This window comes from Sylvia atricapilla, chromosome 5 (genome assembly GCF_009819655.1).
Source record: "Sylvia atricapilla isolate bSylAtr1 chromosome 5, bSylAtr1.pri, whole genome shotgun sequence".
In the NCBI taxonomy this organism is placed as follows: domain Eukaryota; kingdom Metazoa; phylum Chordata; class Aves; order Passeriformes; family Sylviidae; genus Sylvia; species Sylvia atricapilla.
In genome coordinates, this window is record NC_089144.1 from 44,529,235 (window position 1) to 44,545,886 (window position 16,652).

The window sequence follows — 16,652 nt, forward strand, 5'->3', positions numbered from 1 at the left end:
TGCTATATTATCAACTAGGTGTCAGAAAACTGGCTTACATAGCACAAATCAGAGTAAGAACTGAATTCACAATTAAATAATTTCAATGTAGAAAACGGATTCTATAGATCACAGGACTGAAATTCAAATACAGGTGTTGTTAAGTTTTTATGTGAGCAATAGCTTTATAAACAATGCCTATAAATTACAGGGCACTAAGTTCTGCAGCAATAACAAGAGAGGGATATTAAACCTTCAGAAGAAACTCCTTAACTGAAATGTCAAAAGCTGTCAGTAGGATCATGAATCTCTAATCTTGTTTCACCTGTTCCCCATTTATTCTTTAATCTTCACATAATCCATCAACACAAAATACTCTCCATCCCCTCTTAAATACCCCTCATCTTCCCTCTTGCTGCCTCAGTACTCTTTATGCCTCCCTCTTGAAAAAACTTGCTAAAATTTAATTTGCCATGAAATTGTCCCACTTTCTGTTCTGATATTCCTCAGCATCCCTTTTTCGCTTCTGCTTATTTTGTTCGCCAGAACCTCTTTGTCCTCACCTTCCCCAAAAACACCACCACAACGTACACTTAAAACTGATTTAGTCACACCACCTAACATCCCCAAGTCCCGAAATCACTGCTTAGTACTGAAACTACCCAACTTTCTGAAACTTAGTATAACCTATCAGTTTTTAACAGCCCAGCTCATGAGCACCCCCTAACACTTATTTGCACTCTTACAAGGTATGGGGTGAACTGCATAATCAGCGGCACTCCTAAAAACGGGAACGTACAATGCAGCTGGTTAATTAACAGCTGCTTTATTACATGCTCTCCAAAATCTAAACAAAGTGAGTTCTGTCAAACATATTAAAAACGGGAATGTTTTAAAAGAAGCAGAAAGCTGCATTAAATCACCTTTCTTTTCCTTGTAAATTCTGATTAGCTATGAGAGCTCGGATAACTTAATTAACGCTGGAGTGAATAACAAGTTGAGATTACTTGAGAGGCCAACACTGAGAACTGGGTTGGTGTTTCCACTTGATGACTGTGTATTGCTTTTTCTGTAGAACACCCACCACCCCAATCCTTACAGGAAGTACTTTGCTGCTTCCCGTTTAACCCTACTATTAGCTGTGTTTCCATCCAATACATCATAATTTACACGACACGTTTTCAATACAGAAACTATTTCTGTTCTCGTCTTGAGGCAGATAAGAAAGGAATCTATCAGTCTAACAGATGTCTGAACGAAAGTGCTCAGTTCGCACACAACTTGCAGGCAAATATAAATACGAGTAATTCCCTTAAACACGGGGTGCTCTTGTTCTGAACGAAGAATTTGCCTTGGAGCTCTTTTAGTCACTAAATTGGCAGCGGCCGAGAAACAGGGGAGGAAAGGCAAGGAAAGCACTGAAGTCGGTCAGTTCCAACCCACAGCCGGAAAGGCCAGAAGCGAACGCTTTCCAGCAGCCCCGTGGGGCTCCTGCTTGCAAGGTCTCGGCCAAGGCAGGTACATCCCCGAAGCAAAGCCGCAGCGGACAAGCTCTCTCAGCTCCGCGGAGCCAGACGGAGCGAAGCCCCCCCGGCCCGGCGCTGCCTCTCCTGACAGAAGCCGGCCGCCAGCAGGTTTCCCCCGCCGTGCGCTCAGCCAGGCGCAGGGACCCGCTCGAACCCGCGGGGCGGTGAGCGGAGAGCCCGGCTCAGCCCGCGGAGCCCTAGCGCCTGGCAGGACGTGCTCGGACGGCCGAGGGGTGCGGGGAGCCCGTCGCGGACCCCGGGCAGGGCTGCACCGCGGCGAGGGCTGTCCCCGAGCCGGGTGCGCCCCTCACCGCTCCGCCCGCCGCCTCCCCGCGCTGCCCCCGGAGCGAGCCCGGGGCGCAGCGAGCGGCGCTGCCGGGACAAGCAGCGCGCCGGCGGCTCCGGCTCCCGTCCGGCCGCCAGTGCCCCTCATCCTCGCGTCCCCGCCGCCGCGGGGCGAGCGAGGCGAAGCCGTCCGGCCGCGGGGGCACGCGGATTCCCCGCCTGCCGCCGGCGGGGCGGAAACCGCCGCTCCCCAAAGTTTTCCCGGGCACTCACCGGCGGAGCTCATGGTGCTCCCCAGCGCGGAGCCGCGCTTCCCCTCGTCCCTTACGCCACGGCCCCTCTAAGGGCCGAGGAGAAGGAGCGCATTGTTCCCCCGCGCCGCCACCCAGCCGGAGGAGCAGCCGGAGCAGGAGCGGCTCCCCCCGCCCGCCGCCACCGCCGCATCCCACCCCGCGGCAGCGCCGGAGCGCCCTCAGCCACCGCCCGCCGGCGCCCCCTACTGGCCCCCCGGCAGGGCCCTCGCCCCGCCCCGGCCCCGCCCCGGCCCCGCCCCGGCCCATCAGCGCCGCCCCCATGGCGCCCGAAAGCCGGCGCTCGCTATGCTTTCTGGGAGCTGTAGTTTTCCCTGGCGCCAGGCAGCGCCCAGAGGGGCGGGGCGGGGCCGGGCGGTCGGCGGCACGGCGGACTCGGTTTCCCAGCGTGCCCGCGGGAAGGGGGTGGCATGGCGGGCAAGGATGACACCGGAGTTCGACGAAGAAGTGGTGTTTGAGGTGGGCGCGGGGCGACCCGGCGCGGGCTGGGCCCGGGTGTCTTCTCCCCTCGTTGCGCCGTGGCCCCCGGGGGGCGGCGTGCACCGGGCGGGCCCGGGTGGACTCGGGGTGCGAGGCGGGCGCGGTGCCCAGCCCAGGGCAGCGCCTGCCGCGGGCGGGCGGCGTCGGGCGGGACCGGCGAGAGCGGCGGGTCGGGGCGGTGCTCGGCGTGTCCCGAGCCCCGGAGCAGCCCGGGGCCAGCGGCGCGCCCTCCGCGCAGGCCGAGGGCGGGACGGCTCGGCGGGGCCGGGCGATCCTTTGTGCGGCGGTGGCGCGCTGCCCGGCCCCGCTGTCGGGCGGCCGCGGTGGCAGGTGTCGCCAGGCCCGTGGCGGCGGGGGCTCCCTGAGGGCCGCCCGTGAGCTCCGCTCGGGCTGCGGAGCGGCGCCCGCCCTGCGGGGCTGAACTGCGGGGTCAGGGCAGAGGGAGTGAATAGCCAAAAAAAACCTTGCTTCTCAATCGGTGTCGCTCACGTAAAAGGTGTCTTTCAGCACGCACGCAGCTGTGCAGCGAGCACTGAAACTGCTTTATCTCTGTAGTATTTGTTTTATTATTGGATTTGCATAAACCGTGTCTAGTTATATCACGTCTTGTTAGAGCTACAATATCATCTTGGCCTTATTTAAATAACAGTGGCTAAATAGATCAGCTGTTGAGGTTTGGTAACAAAATCGACTCTGTTTACAGCAGGTAAATGTAATTGTGTCGTAATGGAGGGCACACCTGGTTTTGCAGGTGTACAAAGTGGTTATAGAGAAATGCTGTTTTTAAAAATAATAATTATCATAATAGCAATAAGGCTTCTCCTTCAACCAGGATGCAATACACACCTTACATAAGCAATCCATTTTTTGTCAGCTGTGTAAGTAGTAAGTCTTTAGTCTTTGGTCTGTACCACAAAGTTTTGTGTTCATTCACAACCAACCTTGGATCCTAACAATAGGATTTGTTATGTTGCTGCTATGTTAAATTGCTTCCTTTCATGCAATAAATCTGTAGTGAGAATTTATTTCACAGGTATAATGCCTACTTTCTGCGTTTCTATCTTCAGTAAAAGTGGAACTTGTTTTTACAGTTTCACAGTTCTTCAGTTCATGCAGCAACTACCACTTTGAAAAAGTTCTGCTGCATAGACAGTAAAAGATCTCATTGCATATGCTCCTCACTGTTATCTTTGTGTTTTGGGAACAGACTTCCATTACTAATAAAGGCTCTTGGATACATTTACTGTACCAAGTGTGTGTGTGTGTATCCGTACACACTTACAGGTATACTGAGTGACACAGCAACAGACCTGTCATATATTATAGCACATCATAATAAAATCAAAAAAGCAACAGTAGGACAAATACGGGCTGTTTGGGTTATGTCTTGGTTTGGAAAGACAGGTGTCTGCTAAGGAAGGCAGGAGCCTCCCCTGAAGATGTAAACTCCCTCCTGCCGAATTATTATAGTTTTGAAATTAGGGGCTCTCAGGCAAAGATATGGGAATAAAAATAACAGTTCTTTACTAGAAAAATTAAAATAAAAATGCAGTAGTACAAAGAAAACACTGTCATAGTCAGAATACAACCTGACGCTCTGTTGGTCAGGGTGTTAGCAGTAGTCCAGTTAGGATTGTGGCTGCAGTCCTCCTGGAATGACAGATGTGGTTCTGTTGAAGCAATGATCCTGTAGAAGGGTGTAGTTTTCCTCTGAAACTCCAGTGGTGGTGTAGATGGGTCCAGGCCTCCTCTGGGAAATCCAGTGGAAACAAGCTCTCCTGGTGTTCTGAATCTCAGGTTTTATCCAGGTAGGAATGCTTGGCTCCTCCCTCTGGGTGGAGCATCTCACAATGGAATGATGTAATTTTATCAGTCATGCAGTGAGCCTTAATGATCCATTAATAGAAGATATCCCCATGGAGGGAGGATAGTCATGACAGAGATGAAGAACACTTCTTCAGCTGGTTTTAACAGATGGTAATAGAATACATACTTGTGGTTACATCTTACATTGCAACCCAGGACACGTTGGCTGATTGGTTGAACTACAAAACTGGGTGGGCTGCCAACTCATAAAAATGGGTACTCTGAATTGCACACCAAAATTATCTTCAGGAGTACTCAGCAGTGTTCATGCTGTTCTGAAATGAAGGCTCCACAGAGGATTATGAGCATACTTCACACACCTGAACCAGAGATGGGAATTGGCAAGGAGCCAAAAAACATTGGTGTAGTTAATGCTACAACATATTTGTATTTTTAATTTTTGTTTTCTTGGGCCCCAAACTCTCCCCCTTAATTATTTGTTGTTTCTAGCAGCTACATTTTTTTATGCACTTCACTGTGCATATAGGTCACTTCCCATGTTCTTCAGCAATCACTGTTGCAAGAAGACTTTTAGCATTTAGACCTCAGTTGCTGTGAACAGCTGTTTTCTCTGTGCTTTTGGAGCTGCCTTCAGCAAGATATCAATAGATATTTCAAGGAGTTGTGTGCTAAGAAATGTGTAGTCAGGAAAGAAGTGATCTTTCATGTGTCTCATACCCAAAAGGATGGGTAGGAAGGAGAAGCAAATGGAATATACTTCATGTCTTCCATACAATGGTTATGCCTGGATTATTTTTTGCGTGGTTTTTGGGTCATAGCTCTGTCCAGTTGGCCCTGAAGATACAATAACAGGTGTCCACATTAATAATTTTGCAGCATCAAACAGATGATGGCCAGCTGATATGTGTTTCTGAGCTTCCAAGGACCAATCATTTTTCTCACTATCCAAGTATCTTTTACATTAATTTATCTTTGAAAGCAAGGAAGCACAAACACTGCATTTCTACTCTGGGAAAGCAGTGTTTTCCATCAAGTTCAAATGCCACTGCAGATAATGATTGAACAATAGTGAATGATGGACAGTTACTCTGTCCAGTAAATGCTGCTATATTCTATCCAATTTATGAATTAATTCCGGAAGCAACTAGCAATATTTATTCACTGACTGAATAGTCCCAGCACTTCAGTTCTTGCATTTCTTACAAGCAGTTGCTCTTCTAATTAGAATACTACAAACATAGTAGGGAGGAACAGAACTCAAGAAACACAGAGTCTGATATGCTGGGCTTGTCTACCCAGCAGTGTGACAAATTAAAAATCGTGGCAGTGTAGAGCAGATTGTACTAAACATTGGGGAACAATAAATGGTCTTCTTTTTTAGTGTCTGTCTGAATTTTGTAGGGGAGATCATGAGATGACAAACTGATGTTAAATTGCTTAATATGAGTCTTTATACAAAACCTGGAAGACCGTCATGCTGCAGTTACAGTGTACCTTGGAATTCTCTGGAAATTTTCGGCATTTTGTGTATTGTATAAGACTGGAATTGTGTTAGGTTTTTTATTGTTGTGTGGACAGTATGATCTCCTTTTTCTTTTATTTTTATCTTTTACTGTAAAATTTACTGTAAATTAAAGAAACTTCTTGTTCAAACTAGCTAAATTTCTGCATCATTATGCCAGTGGAGGGACTGTGTCAGAACTCTGATCATTTATAACTGCCATCTAATTTCTGACTGGAAATTTATTCATGGCCACTCCATACCTACTTGCACATCAGCTAATATTTTCTGTTATCTTATATAGTTCTTAACTGTCTCTAGAATTTACAGAATCACAGAAACATTTAGTTTGCAAATACCTCTGAGATAAGTCCAACCTTTGACTGATCACCACGTTATCAGCTAGGACCATGGTCCAGTTGGTTCTTGAACACCTCCAGGGATAGTGACTCCACCACCTACCTAGGCAGTAACGTTTACATACTCTTTCTGTTAAGGAATTTCTCCTGATGTCCTACCTGAAGTTCCCCTGGTGCAGCTTGGGGGTGTGCCCTCTTGTCCTGTCGCTGATTGCCTTGGCGTAGAGGCCTGACCCCCACCTGGCTACAGTCTCCTTTCAGTTCTTTGTAGAGAGTGATGAGGTCACCTCTGAGCCTCCTTTTCTCCAGGCTAAACATCCCCAGTTTCCTCAGCCAGTCCTTACAGGACTTGTGTTCCAGACCCTTCCCCAGCTTCGCTGCCCTTCCCTGGACATGCTCCAGCCCTTGAAAGTCTTTCTTATCTTGAGGGGTGGCCTCACCAGTGCCATGTACAGGGGAAGAATTTACCTCTCCTAATGTGTTCATAGAAAGCAAACTTGTTCTGGCTAGGCATTATGTCAGGCTGGATAAACCAGTATATCTTAGCTTCCTTTCATAAAACAGATTTTTCTGTCCATCATTTTTAGTTTGGTTTGTTGGGATTTTCATATCATTTCAGTTCATGTTTCTTTGTCACATCTTGTAGGTACTTGGCAGTCTTGCTAGGGTCTTATACAACTGTTTTTACATTTTGCTTCTAGGAATACTTTGTTTTTTGCATGCTAGGCCTACAATGTTTTAAAGTTTTCATGCTGTTTGACTCAGATATGATAAGGGAGCCACTCGTGAAAATGTGTCCTTGATTTTATCAACAGCTTCCACATTATTGGAGAGTTTGTTTTTATTTGTCCTTCTGTGTAAGGTCTTGCTGTTGTCTGTTGTTAAATTGCATGCCATTATCAATACCCACTTAAGGTCCTCCAGTTCTTTTTCTATTATGTTTCATTACTTTTCTGCATATGTGATGCTACTTAGTGTTATCAGGAAATGCCCTTAGCAAAGTTTTTGATATAAGTTTAATTATGGCAAATATCGAAGTTTTTAAAAATGCAAAAGCCTTGACCAAAGACTCATTTTTTATGAACTCCATTAGTAACTTCTGATCCAATAGCTTTCTATTCAGTGTAGACCACTGTTATCTCTGCTGTCAACACACTTGGTTCCTTTCCCATCTTTTTTATCTTGACTGATATGACACAGTATCAAAAGTCTGTACCCAAACAGTGTAGTGTAAAAAGTCCATATAAACTTCCCCCATTTCCTTTATCTATAAAAATTAGCTGTCTTATCAAAGAAAGATGTCAAGTAAGTTTGGCACAGTCTGCCTCTGGTGAACCCATGTGATATCTTCCTTGATGATAATTTGTTTTCTTCTTTGTCTTTGAATTTTGCAAGAATGAATAATTACTCTCAGTAGCATGCTGGGTTTTGATCAAATTCATAAACCTGACATATTCTTGATTGCTTTTTCTCCTTTTCAATATAGGCACTGTGCTTGGATTTTTTCTGCTTTTGAGTTCATAGATTTATTAAAAATCCTTTCTGCTGCATCTTTCATCTCCTGTGCCGATTCTTTCAAAACACTGCGATGAAGGTGATCCAAATACTGTGTTTTCAGCTTCCAGTTTCTGCTTTCAGCTGTGTAATTTGTCCTATATTTTAATGAGTTTGTGCAAGCTTGTGGTTTTGGGTTTGTTTTTGTTTGTTTGTTGGTTTGGTTTTTACCTTTGGATAAATTTTCAAGCTGTGCTCATAGAACCACAGAATATTTGAGATTGAAAGGGATCTCTGAGGCCATCTGATCTACCACCCTACTCAAGTAGGGTCATGTAGAATCAGTGGACCAGGGCTTTTCTGGACCAGTGTCCAGATGGCTTTTCAGTGTCTTTAAGGATGTAGAGAGATCTTACAATCTCTCTGGGCAACCACTGCCAATACTTTGTCACTCTCTCACCAAAAAAATTTCTTGATGTTCAAAGGGAACCTCATGTGTTTCACTTAGTTCCCATTCCTCTGGTTCAGTTATTGGGCACCACTGAATAGTGCACATTTTTTCTGTTTTCACTCTTTCTTTGGATATGAGACCCACTCCGATGTTTCCTCAGCCTCGCCAGTCCCAGCTCTCTCAGCCTCTCCTCATGTGTGAGATGTTCCTTCCTTCAGTTTCACCCAGACCATTGTTGAGATCCCAGAAAGTGATCCTTGCTGTGTCAGAGCAGTTCTGGTACAGGGGGTTGTAGGTGACATTTGTTATTTTCTGTTTTAATTCTGTGAATTCAGAAGAAAGTTAGTCAGACTGCACAAATACATGATTTTGACACACACAATACCAAACTTCCACCACTTTAGATTTTAAAGGCTTTTTGCATATGCATTGTTTGAAATACAAATTTACATGTAGAATTATATACATGTAAAATTGTGTAATACTGAATTAATTTGATTGGCAAAAAATCTCAATTTTTAAAATTTTTAATTAGGAAATAAATATTTGCTCACTTGAGACATTGTTTTAATTTATTCATGGATCTTGTGCCATTCCTGCAACCAGTTGTGTCCATATTATTTACTTAATACTGCTATTCATTAGCTATTTCAGTACTGGTAGAAATACGTGTTCAAGAATAGCTGGCTGTGTGTCATGATGGTTGTATCACTATGGAATCTAATGTTTTGTTCTAGCTCTAGAGGATCTGATCATTACTGCAACTCCAGACTTTTCATTTTGGAATTGTTTGGCCCAGTAGAAATCCCGGGCTGAACAATGCCATATAAATTGCATGTGTGTTCTTTCACGACTTCAGATTCTCTTTTGTCAAGTGGGATAATAATACCAAGTTAACAAAATGAGTGTTTCTTTGGTTCACCTGTCTGCCTCAAATTGCAGAATCTATGCTAATCTATATTTATAAAGAAAACAAGCTGGAGTTGAGCACAAAGAGCATCAAAACCTTATGTCCAAATTCAGAAGTTTGTATCTGTGTAAAATATTGAACACAGCTGTACTGAACCCACAAACTCAAAGATTTTGAGCATGTAACAGATTACTCCCATGTCACAACCAGCCTTTGTTCAAGCAATCTTCCCATTGCCGGAGCAAAATATGTACAGAAATGCAGTTACCCTTCCCAGAGTTTGAAGAGACATATTCTGTGCTCTTTGTCTTCTTGGAGTAGTGGAAGAAATTAATGTGAGAATTGAGTTCTGAAAATAGTGGGGAAGTGGTTTCCAAGGATCACGCCATCCTAAGAGAGAAAGGAAGTACCAGGGCCCAGCAGAGGTGGCAGCTACATGGCACTGGGTCAGGCCTGTGTGAGGAGGTAGGAAAGGTGGAGTCTGCTTAACAGGGGCGTGGCACAAAAGGGAGGTCCTGGGCAACATCTTAATGTCTTCCAACGTCAGGTTCAGAAAGACAATTCTCATTGTTTATTTAGGCATTAAACCTAGATGCTGCTTGGTGCTGAGGGGCACAGAGGATGCCTGCATATAATGTTCTGATCCACTGATTCCTGTAAGATTTGAAAGAGATTCTAGGAAGAAGCACTACCATTTCCCAGCATGATACACAGTAAAGAGCCTTTAGCTGATGCATTTCTCTACATGCCTACAATAGTAAAATATGTCTAAAATACGGTATTTCTTAGAATATTGGTGCATCACTAAATGTTCAAATCCTTTCCAGACCCTTGTAAACCATGTTTAAGAGGTTGAGCTTTTATCGTAACACTCAGTCATGTGTTTTCACAATTTTTTTTTCACCCAAATAAAATGTTCTAAAATAATTGTGTTTAAAAAATTAAACAAAAACTAATGAAAATCCCAGGGAATCTAACCTCAGAAACTTCATGTTGGGATCAGAATTTAAAGTCGCTTTCATTCAAAAACTTGAAAACTTTAGGACTTGCAAAATAATGTCATTTTTGTCAAGCATCAGGCTTGTAATGTTGTATTCTAAAAAATAATGTCTCAAACACATATTAGGATAAAGAAGCTGAAAAGTAGCATTCACATACCTTCAACAATGCTCCAATAGAAGGATTTTTCTCACTGAATATTGGGTGGACTAAAGATCTAGTACTCTTATTTTTTACATATGCATGAAATAAAGCCAGTTATAAATACACAGCTCTGTCAAAGCCACAGTTCACTTGTCACTCTAATGAGCTGGTTTTGTGACTGTGCTTTGTCTGCCTGAAGTATGGGCTGTTGGCAAAAGCAGTGTTTGGGCTTCACTCCTCTTTAGCAGTTTATTCCCATCCTCTTTCTTATGCTGGCCCCTGGATTTGTGGGTGATGCTGCACAGTGGCTCAGGGGACTGATTAGATAAACTAACTTGGCTACGAATGTGAAAAAAAAAATCCATCCTAGTTTTTTTCTATCAGATTGTTTCCTTGTTCCATCTCACCACTTGGCTGCATAAATCCTACCATCCATGTTCTGAAGTGGTACTGTAGCTTTCAGCTGCACCCACTGGTAGTGGCAGATTAAATGGACCATGTGAATGCAGCCTGGGGAGATGGCTCTGCTGAGGATTGCAGTGTGCTGTTCAGGCACTTGGACTGCTGACGGATGGACTGTTTCAGATATTTTGCTTCGCAGCGGTTTGCTGAGTTGAAGGGAAGGACAGACTTTGCTCCTTTTCACCACATGACTGGGAGCAGGTGATACAAGAGAGAAAATAAAATAAACTGCAAGCTTAAAATTATGTGAATAACAGTCTGGTTATTGTAGAGGCTGAGTCAACTCATCAGGCATTTCTGGATGTCAGAACAGATAAATAGAAGTATTGTATGGACTATATAGTGTGTAAATCTATATTGTCATTACTATTTTTAATAGAAAAATTTAAGATTTTCTAAGGAATTCTAAGAAAGTACATGATGATTCAGAATAGATTTTGAGATCTGTTTCTAATCCTCCTCTGTATTAGTTGCTCTGGAGTCATTTACAGAGGGTCAACACTGCAGTACTCCTCTTACAAGTTGGTCATGAATCAACTTCCTTGAGACAGTGGAATAGAAAGAATTGCTTGGTATAGTTTTCTTTTAATCTTCATAATGTGACTGCCTTTTGTTTCTTGAATGCCTTTCTATTCACTAAGGATGTTTGCACAGTGTGTTGTTGTTAGGAGTGAGAATTGACATGATCTGTAATAGATAAGTTGATTATTTGGAGCTAATGTTTTTAAGAGGTTTTAAAAATGTATCAGAAATATCGCACTAGTTTACCAGTCAGATGCATTAATTTAATTAACTGAGTTTTGAATGTAAATGAAGGAATAAATCTGTGAGTTAGTGAGTTAGCCTTGCTGTATCATCAGTCTAGTTTGATAACCAGCACTGTGAGCGACTTCCCACCCAAAACTCCAGGTACAGAGTCGGCTGGCTTGTTACCTTGTCCTTCAGGGAAAGTAATGTTTACTGCTTTTACTCACAGTTTTTCTGGTATTTTTCATCTCTCTCTGAAAGGAACTTGTCAGCTTTTCACCTGCAATTGCAGGTCTGCTTTTGAACGGGTAAACAGTGCAGAGCTCTCAGTGAATTTCAGTGCTTTGTCTGTATGGAATGTTTTTTTCTAATGCTTTTCCATGACGGCAGTAATGTGCAACCATCTGCTGTACAATGAAAAGGAAAGAGCATTCCCATGTCAGATACAGCAATACAGAAATATACACAGGCTGTAAAACTTCCCAAACTCTTTAGGGCATGTGACTCCGTGCAAAATAGGTACATGTGGAATCAGAGAATATACTGAGTTGGAAGGGACCCAACTGGGTCATCGAGCCCAACTCCAGGCCCCGTGCAGGACACCCTAATAATCACATCATGGACCTGAGAGCATTTTCCAAATGCTTCCTCAACTCAGATAGGCCTGATGGCTTCTTGAGGAGCCTTCTCCAGTACTCAGCCAGTCCTGAGGTGAAAAATCTCCTCTCCTCATATCCAACCCAAACCTCCTCTGACCCAGCCCCATGCCACCCGCCCATGCTGAGTCCTGCCACTGGCCAAGATATTGTGCATCCAGATATCAAAAAATATCTGGGAACAGTAATAGATTAATGGCTTTTAAGTAGTTCTCAGAGCCTACTTGTAAATCAGGTGACACTAGTGCTGGAGAAACCAAGGTCTGTGCTGCTGTGGCAGTGAAAGCAGAATAGGAAATCTAAGTGACTCTTTGGCTGCCTTGAAGTCATTGTCTAATATTAGCCCTGTCAGCAGCGCCTGGCTCTTTGTCAGTCGGTGCTCAGGAGGAGGTGGTTACCAGCCAGGAGAATATGACCAAGGCTTTTAAATACTGTTGCTTGGAAAGTCTTATTAATAGCTGAATATGAGATCAATGTGCAATAATTCTTTCAAGCAGCATCTTTTTAAAAGCCTTTAGCAATCTGTCATCCTCATCTCCCTCCTCCCAGTTAGAAAGGCACATTAGTCAGGAGAAATCGCATGATCCTGGGAAGTTTCAAACTGCATCCGCTGATGCTGTGAGGAAAATGCCACTGTGCAGGGACACAGGTGCAGTTACACTGACGGCTTCTCATCCTCATCTCGGATCATCCTGGAGGGACGAGCAGAAAGGAACGGGGAGGTGGGCGAGATTCTGTCAGGTGCATGGGAGCAGTACCAAAGAGAAAAATGGAATACTCTCTTCCAGGAGACAAAGACTGCACTGTCTGTGAGTGTTACCTCAACTTTTTCGGATGCCTTTTGACAGAGGGGAAGATTTCAATACTGGTAATTTGTTCTGAGTTTAGCCACCTGTTCAGCGTACCTTAGCCTTCGCTGTCATTCTGGTAGAAATGTTTAATATTTTGGAATTTTAAACTGATAATTCATAATTTGTAATTATTTTGGGGGTGGCTTAAGCTCCCACAGTGTTTTTTGACGTATTGGAAGCCTCATATTTTAAGAGATCTTTAAGCCTCCTATTTTGTGCAGTGTCAGTAAATACTACTTCCAAGGTTAATCTGTTTCGTTAGCTACTAAGTGGCAAATTGTATTATAGTAAAGAACATGGGTGAGGGATGCCCCTCTGTTTACTGGAGAAATGGTGAGTCATTTACTTCATGATGCATCAGCAAAAATAATTGGGTGTGGTTTTGGTTGTTAGCTGCTACTGTAACAAGGCTAGGAAGGCTAACAGTGTCTTAGTCTGATGTGTGCTTGCGAAGGTTTTGCTCAGAATATGCACAAAATGCCTCAAATATTCAAGTGTGATATGTGTGCTTGCAAGGCTGTAATAGATGTAAGTATCAGAGTATTTATGTATCAAAAGCAAACTTTTCTGAGGCTAGGGAATTCTCTACTAATACAGCCTTTCCATCACATAGTAGTAGGCAATTTTGTGTTTTATTGTCTTTTAGTGTTTGCCTTGATTTCGATTTTTTTCATTTTTATTTTTACTGTCTTATAATTGCAAACACAATGCTTAGTCTTCAGTTTAGAAGATGGTTTTTCATAACCCAAGCCAGTGCTTTATTAAAATAAGCATTGGGGAAGTGTTAAAGACCCACAGTAATTTAGTGGACTCTTCTTTAATCCTGCACAAATATCTTGGGTTTAGAATGTCTCAACCACTTTCAGCAATGAAAAAAGAATTGTAATTAAACATATGTATGTGAGTGAAATAATTTTTAGCAGTATAGATCTAAAATAAATATGCTCATTAAGCTGTGAATGAGAAGGAAAGGATTTTCTTTCTTGATTCTCTTAACAGGAGTTTAGATAAACCTATACTGGACTGTATATGGTTAGAAATGAATGACTTTGCAGTATTAGTATAGTGAACTAGAAAAGTCAAAAGATAAGTGGTTTTTTTGTTGGTCTCTGCTGAGTCCATAGAAAACTCTGATTCTTCAAACTTTTAAAAACCATGTTCCTACTCAGTACATCAGCTGTTTCTTGACTATCTCACTTGATTTGATAGCAAGTTTTTTATTATAAAATCTGTATGAAGTTCACCAAAGAAGAATGTCTTTTAGTCTTCTGTCTGTTCTGGAACTGTTTCATTTCCAGCACTCATTTTGGACAATTAATATAATTTTTAAAAATGCCTTGGCCGTGAATGTAATCCCTATCTCCTGTGTCTCAGAAAGTGACTTATAAGAAGCACCAGCAACTTGGAGGAAACTTTAGAAATAAATACAGCATATTGCTGAAAAACCTTGTTTTAGAATCACTTACTTTAGATAATATTTCCTATCAGTAACTGATAGTATGATGGAAACATAATAATAAGCTTACTTATTTTTTAAAATTTCCTCTCTACTTTGTGCATTATTCATTACCATGTCATTCTGCCAGAGATAACTAGAAATAAACAAACAAACCTGAATGTCAAATGGGAGTAATACTAATGATTCTAGTTATTATCTAAGTTGAGAGGGGTTGAAAGTAAAAATTCAAAAGTACTTGGAATAGATTCCTCTAGAATAATATGCTGCATTAATAGGAAGATGAGATTTTGTATTTAAAATTCCCTCTTTGTGCCATCCACTGAAACAAACTTGCTGTCCCTTTACCTCACATTCTAATATAAAAGCTTTTTCACAGGTCTTTTTTATTACCACCTATTAGTGCTTGCAAGGATAAACTTTCTGGTGTATCCTGAATTTCTTGAAATAGAAGTGTAGCATTTATATCACATGAAGAAATGTAAAAGCTATTGTGCTTTTTTTTTTTTTTCCTTTTTAATGCTGGACTGTTGTAATAAGGAATATATGAATTGTGGGGAAAAAAATTGGGAGGAAACAAGGCAGAGGCCTCCTCTTTTCCCCAAACAATAAGTATATTTTTTAAAGATTATCATGATATTTGCAGGGGAAAGCAGCTGTGCCTAGCAGTGCTGATGAACAACAGCATGAGCTGAAACCAAGGAACTTTTCTCACAACTGGAAGTGCATGTTCAAGAATATGTGCATGTCTGCGATCTTTTTTGTGGGAAAGGCTTTTAGGAGTGACAGGTTTGGGTAAGGATCTAAGCTAAAAAACTCAGAGCTATACTTTGTGATACATGAGATACATTATGAGATTTAAGTATTGCTTTTACAGCTTTGTGAGGATGAAACATGCTTTGTAAACATTAAATGTAGTACTTCTGTCTCTTGTACTGCAACACAGTATACAAAATAGGATATTTTAATGGTATCACATTGCAATTGTGTAGTTGCATAATTAATAATTTTCCAATTCCTTGATAATATTGGAAATTCTGAATGAATGTCCACACATAAAATCTACCCTTTGACTTTTAAAAATTGCTTTAATGGATTTTCTTGACATTGCTTACATGTCATGGGACATGTTATCTGTAGATTGGTGGAGACATCCTCCATTTTTTCCTCTTTTGATTGTAGGCAACCATGAGTTATACAGACCGCACAGCTTTGCAAGTGACAGGCTTATTAGGCATAGGAAATGAAATACAATAAATAAATAAATAGTGTGGGTTTATGTTTGCATAGACTAATGTATGTATGCCATCTGTGGTATTTCTAATAGGAGTGTAATCTTCAGATTTTTCTAAGCAAAATGTGAAGCTGCCTACACAAGAGACCTGACTCTTAATGGAAGATTTTTGAGATTAGTTTGTTAAGATTCCTAATAATCTAATTTCAGAAAGGCCTCAACCCAGTTCTTGTTCACTGCTTTCTTTACACACATCTTTCATGCTTCTAATTTATTCAGAAAGGGGAACAATGGTGGTTTAGGAAGTTTAGTCACAACATAGTTCTTGGTCATTGAAGTTTATAAAAATACAGCATTTTTCCAATATGCAAGTAACTTCTGCTAATAATATTTTAGAAAAATGGGATAGTCAAAGCATGGGGGGCCAAAAAATCTGTTAGAGGAAGATTTTGTAGCCTGAGTACTTTCTGAGAAACTGAAAGAGAAAACCCATTATCTAATTAAAGGAGTAACAGTTGTGAAATTTTTATTAATTTTCATTTCCTATGGTGATAGTCAGAAAACTGGTTTCCAGTTCTGAACAGGGATAAAAAAGTGTAAATTTACCCATTATGAGACCATGTAAAAGCCTTCTAAGAGTTAGTCAGAAGGGTGACTAGTAAGGTGCCCATATTCTACCTTAGTTACAAGAACAAATAAAATTATTCTTCCTAGTTAGGGGCTGAAATTTAATTAACATTTGGAGACATGGTGCATTTTTTACTGTTTCTGTAGAGTAGAAAATCTACTAATTACAGTTAGATGGAAGATTGTGATGTAACTAGGTAACCAGTAAAAGGGAAGAATTGGGCATTCTTACGTCTGTGCCATGTTTCACTTACTAGTGATGGCTTTCAGGATTTTAGATAATTCATTTTCCAGTGGATAGTCTCTGTCTGTCTCTGCTTCTCATTCTGCTTTCTTTCATCCATTTTTCTGAG

General features: G+C 42.1%; 2 protein-coding genes across 5 annotated transcripts in view; one reads left to right on the top strand and one right to left on the bottom strand.

Annotated features, from left to right (window-relative positions):
* FGD6 (FYVE, RhoGEF and PH domain containing 6) overlaps window positions 1-2,192 on the bottom strand; it is a 73,495-nt gene extending 71,303 nt beyond the window's left edge. For both annotated transcript variants that reach the window (XM_066319309.1, XM_066319308.1), the window contains exon 1: window positions 2,064-2,192. In XM_066319309.1, the coding sequence (XP_066175406.1) occupies window positions 2,064-2,076 (13 nt within the window). In that variant the 5' untranslated portion in view covers window positions 2,077-2,192. The remainder of the gene's footprint in view (window positions 1-2,063) is intronic.
* Window positions 2,193-2,460: 268 nt separating this feature from the next.
* Window positions 2,461-16,652, top strand: part of VEZT (vezatin, adherens junctions transmembrane protein) — a 50,828-nt gene continuing 36,636 nt past the window's right edge. For all 3 annotated transcript variants that reach the window (XM_066319294.1, XM_066319297.1, XM_066319295.1), the window contains exon 1: window positions 2,461-2,560. In XM_066319294.1, coding sequence (XP_066175391.1) covers window positions 2,525-2,560 — 36 coding nt within the window. In that variant the 5' untranslated portion in view covers window positions 2,461-2,524. The remainder of the gene's footprint in view (window positions 2,561-16,652) is intronic.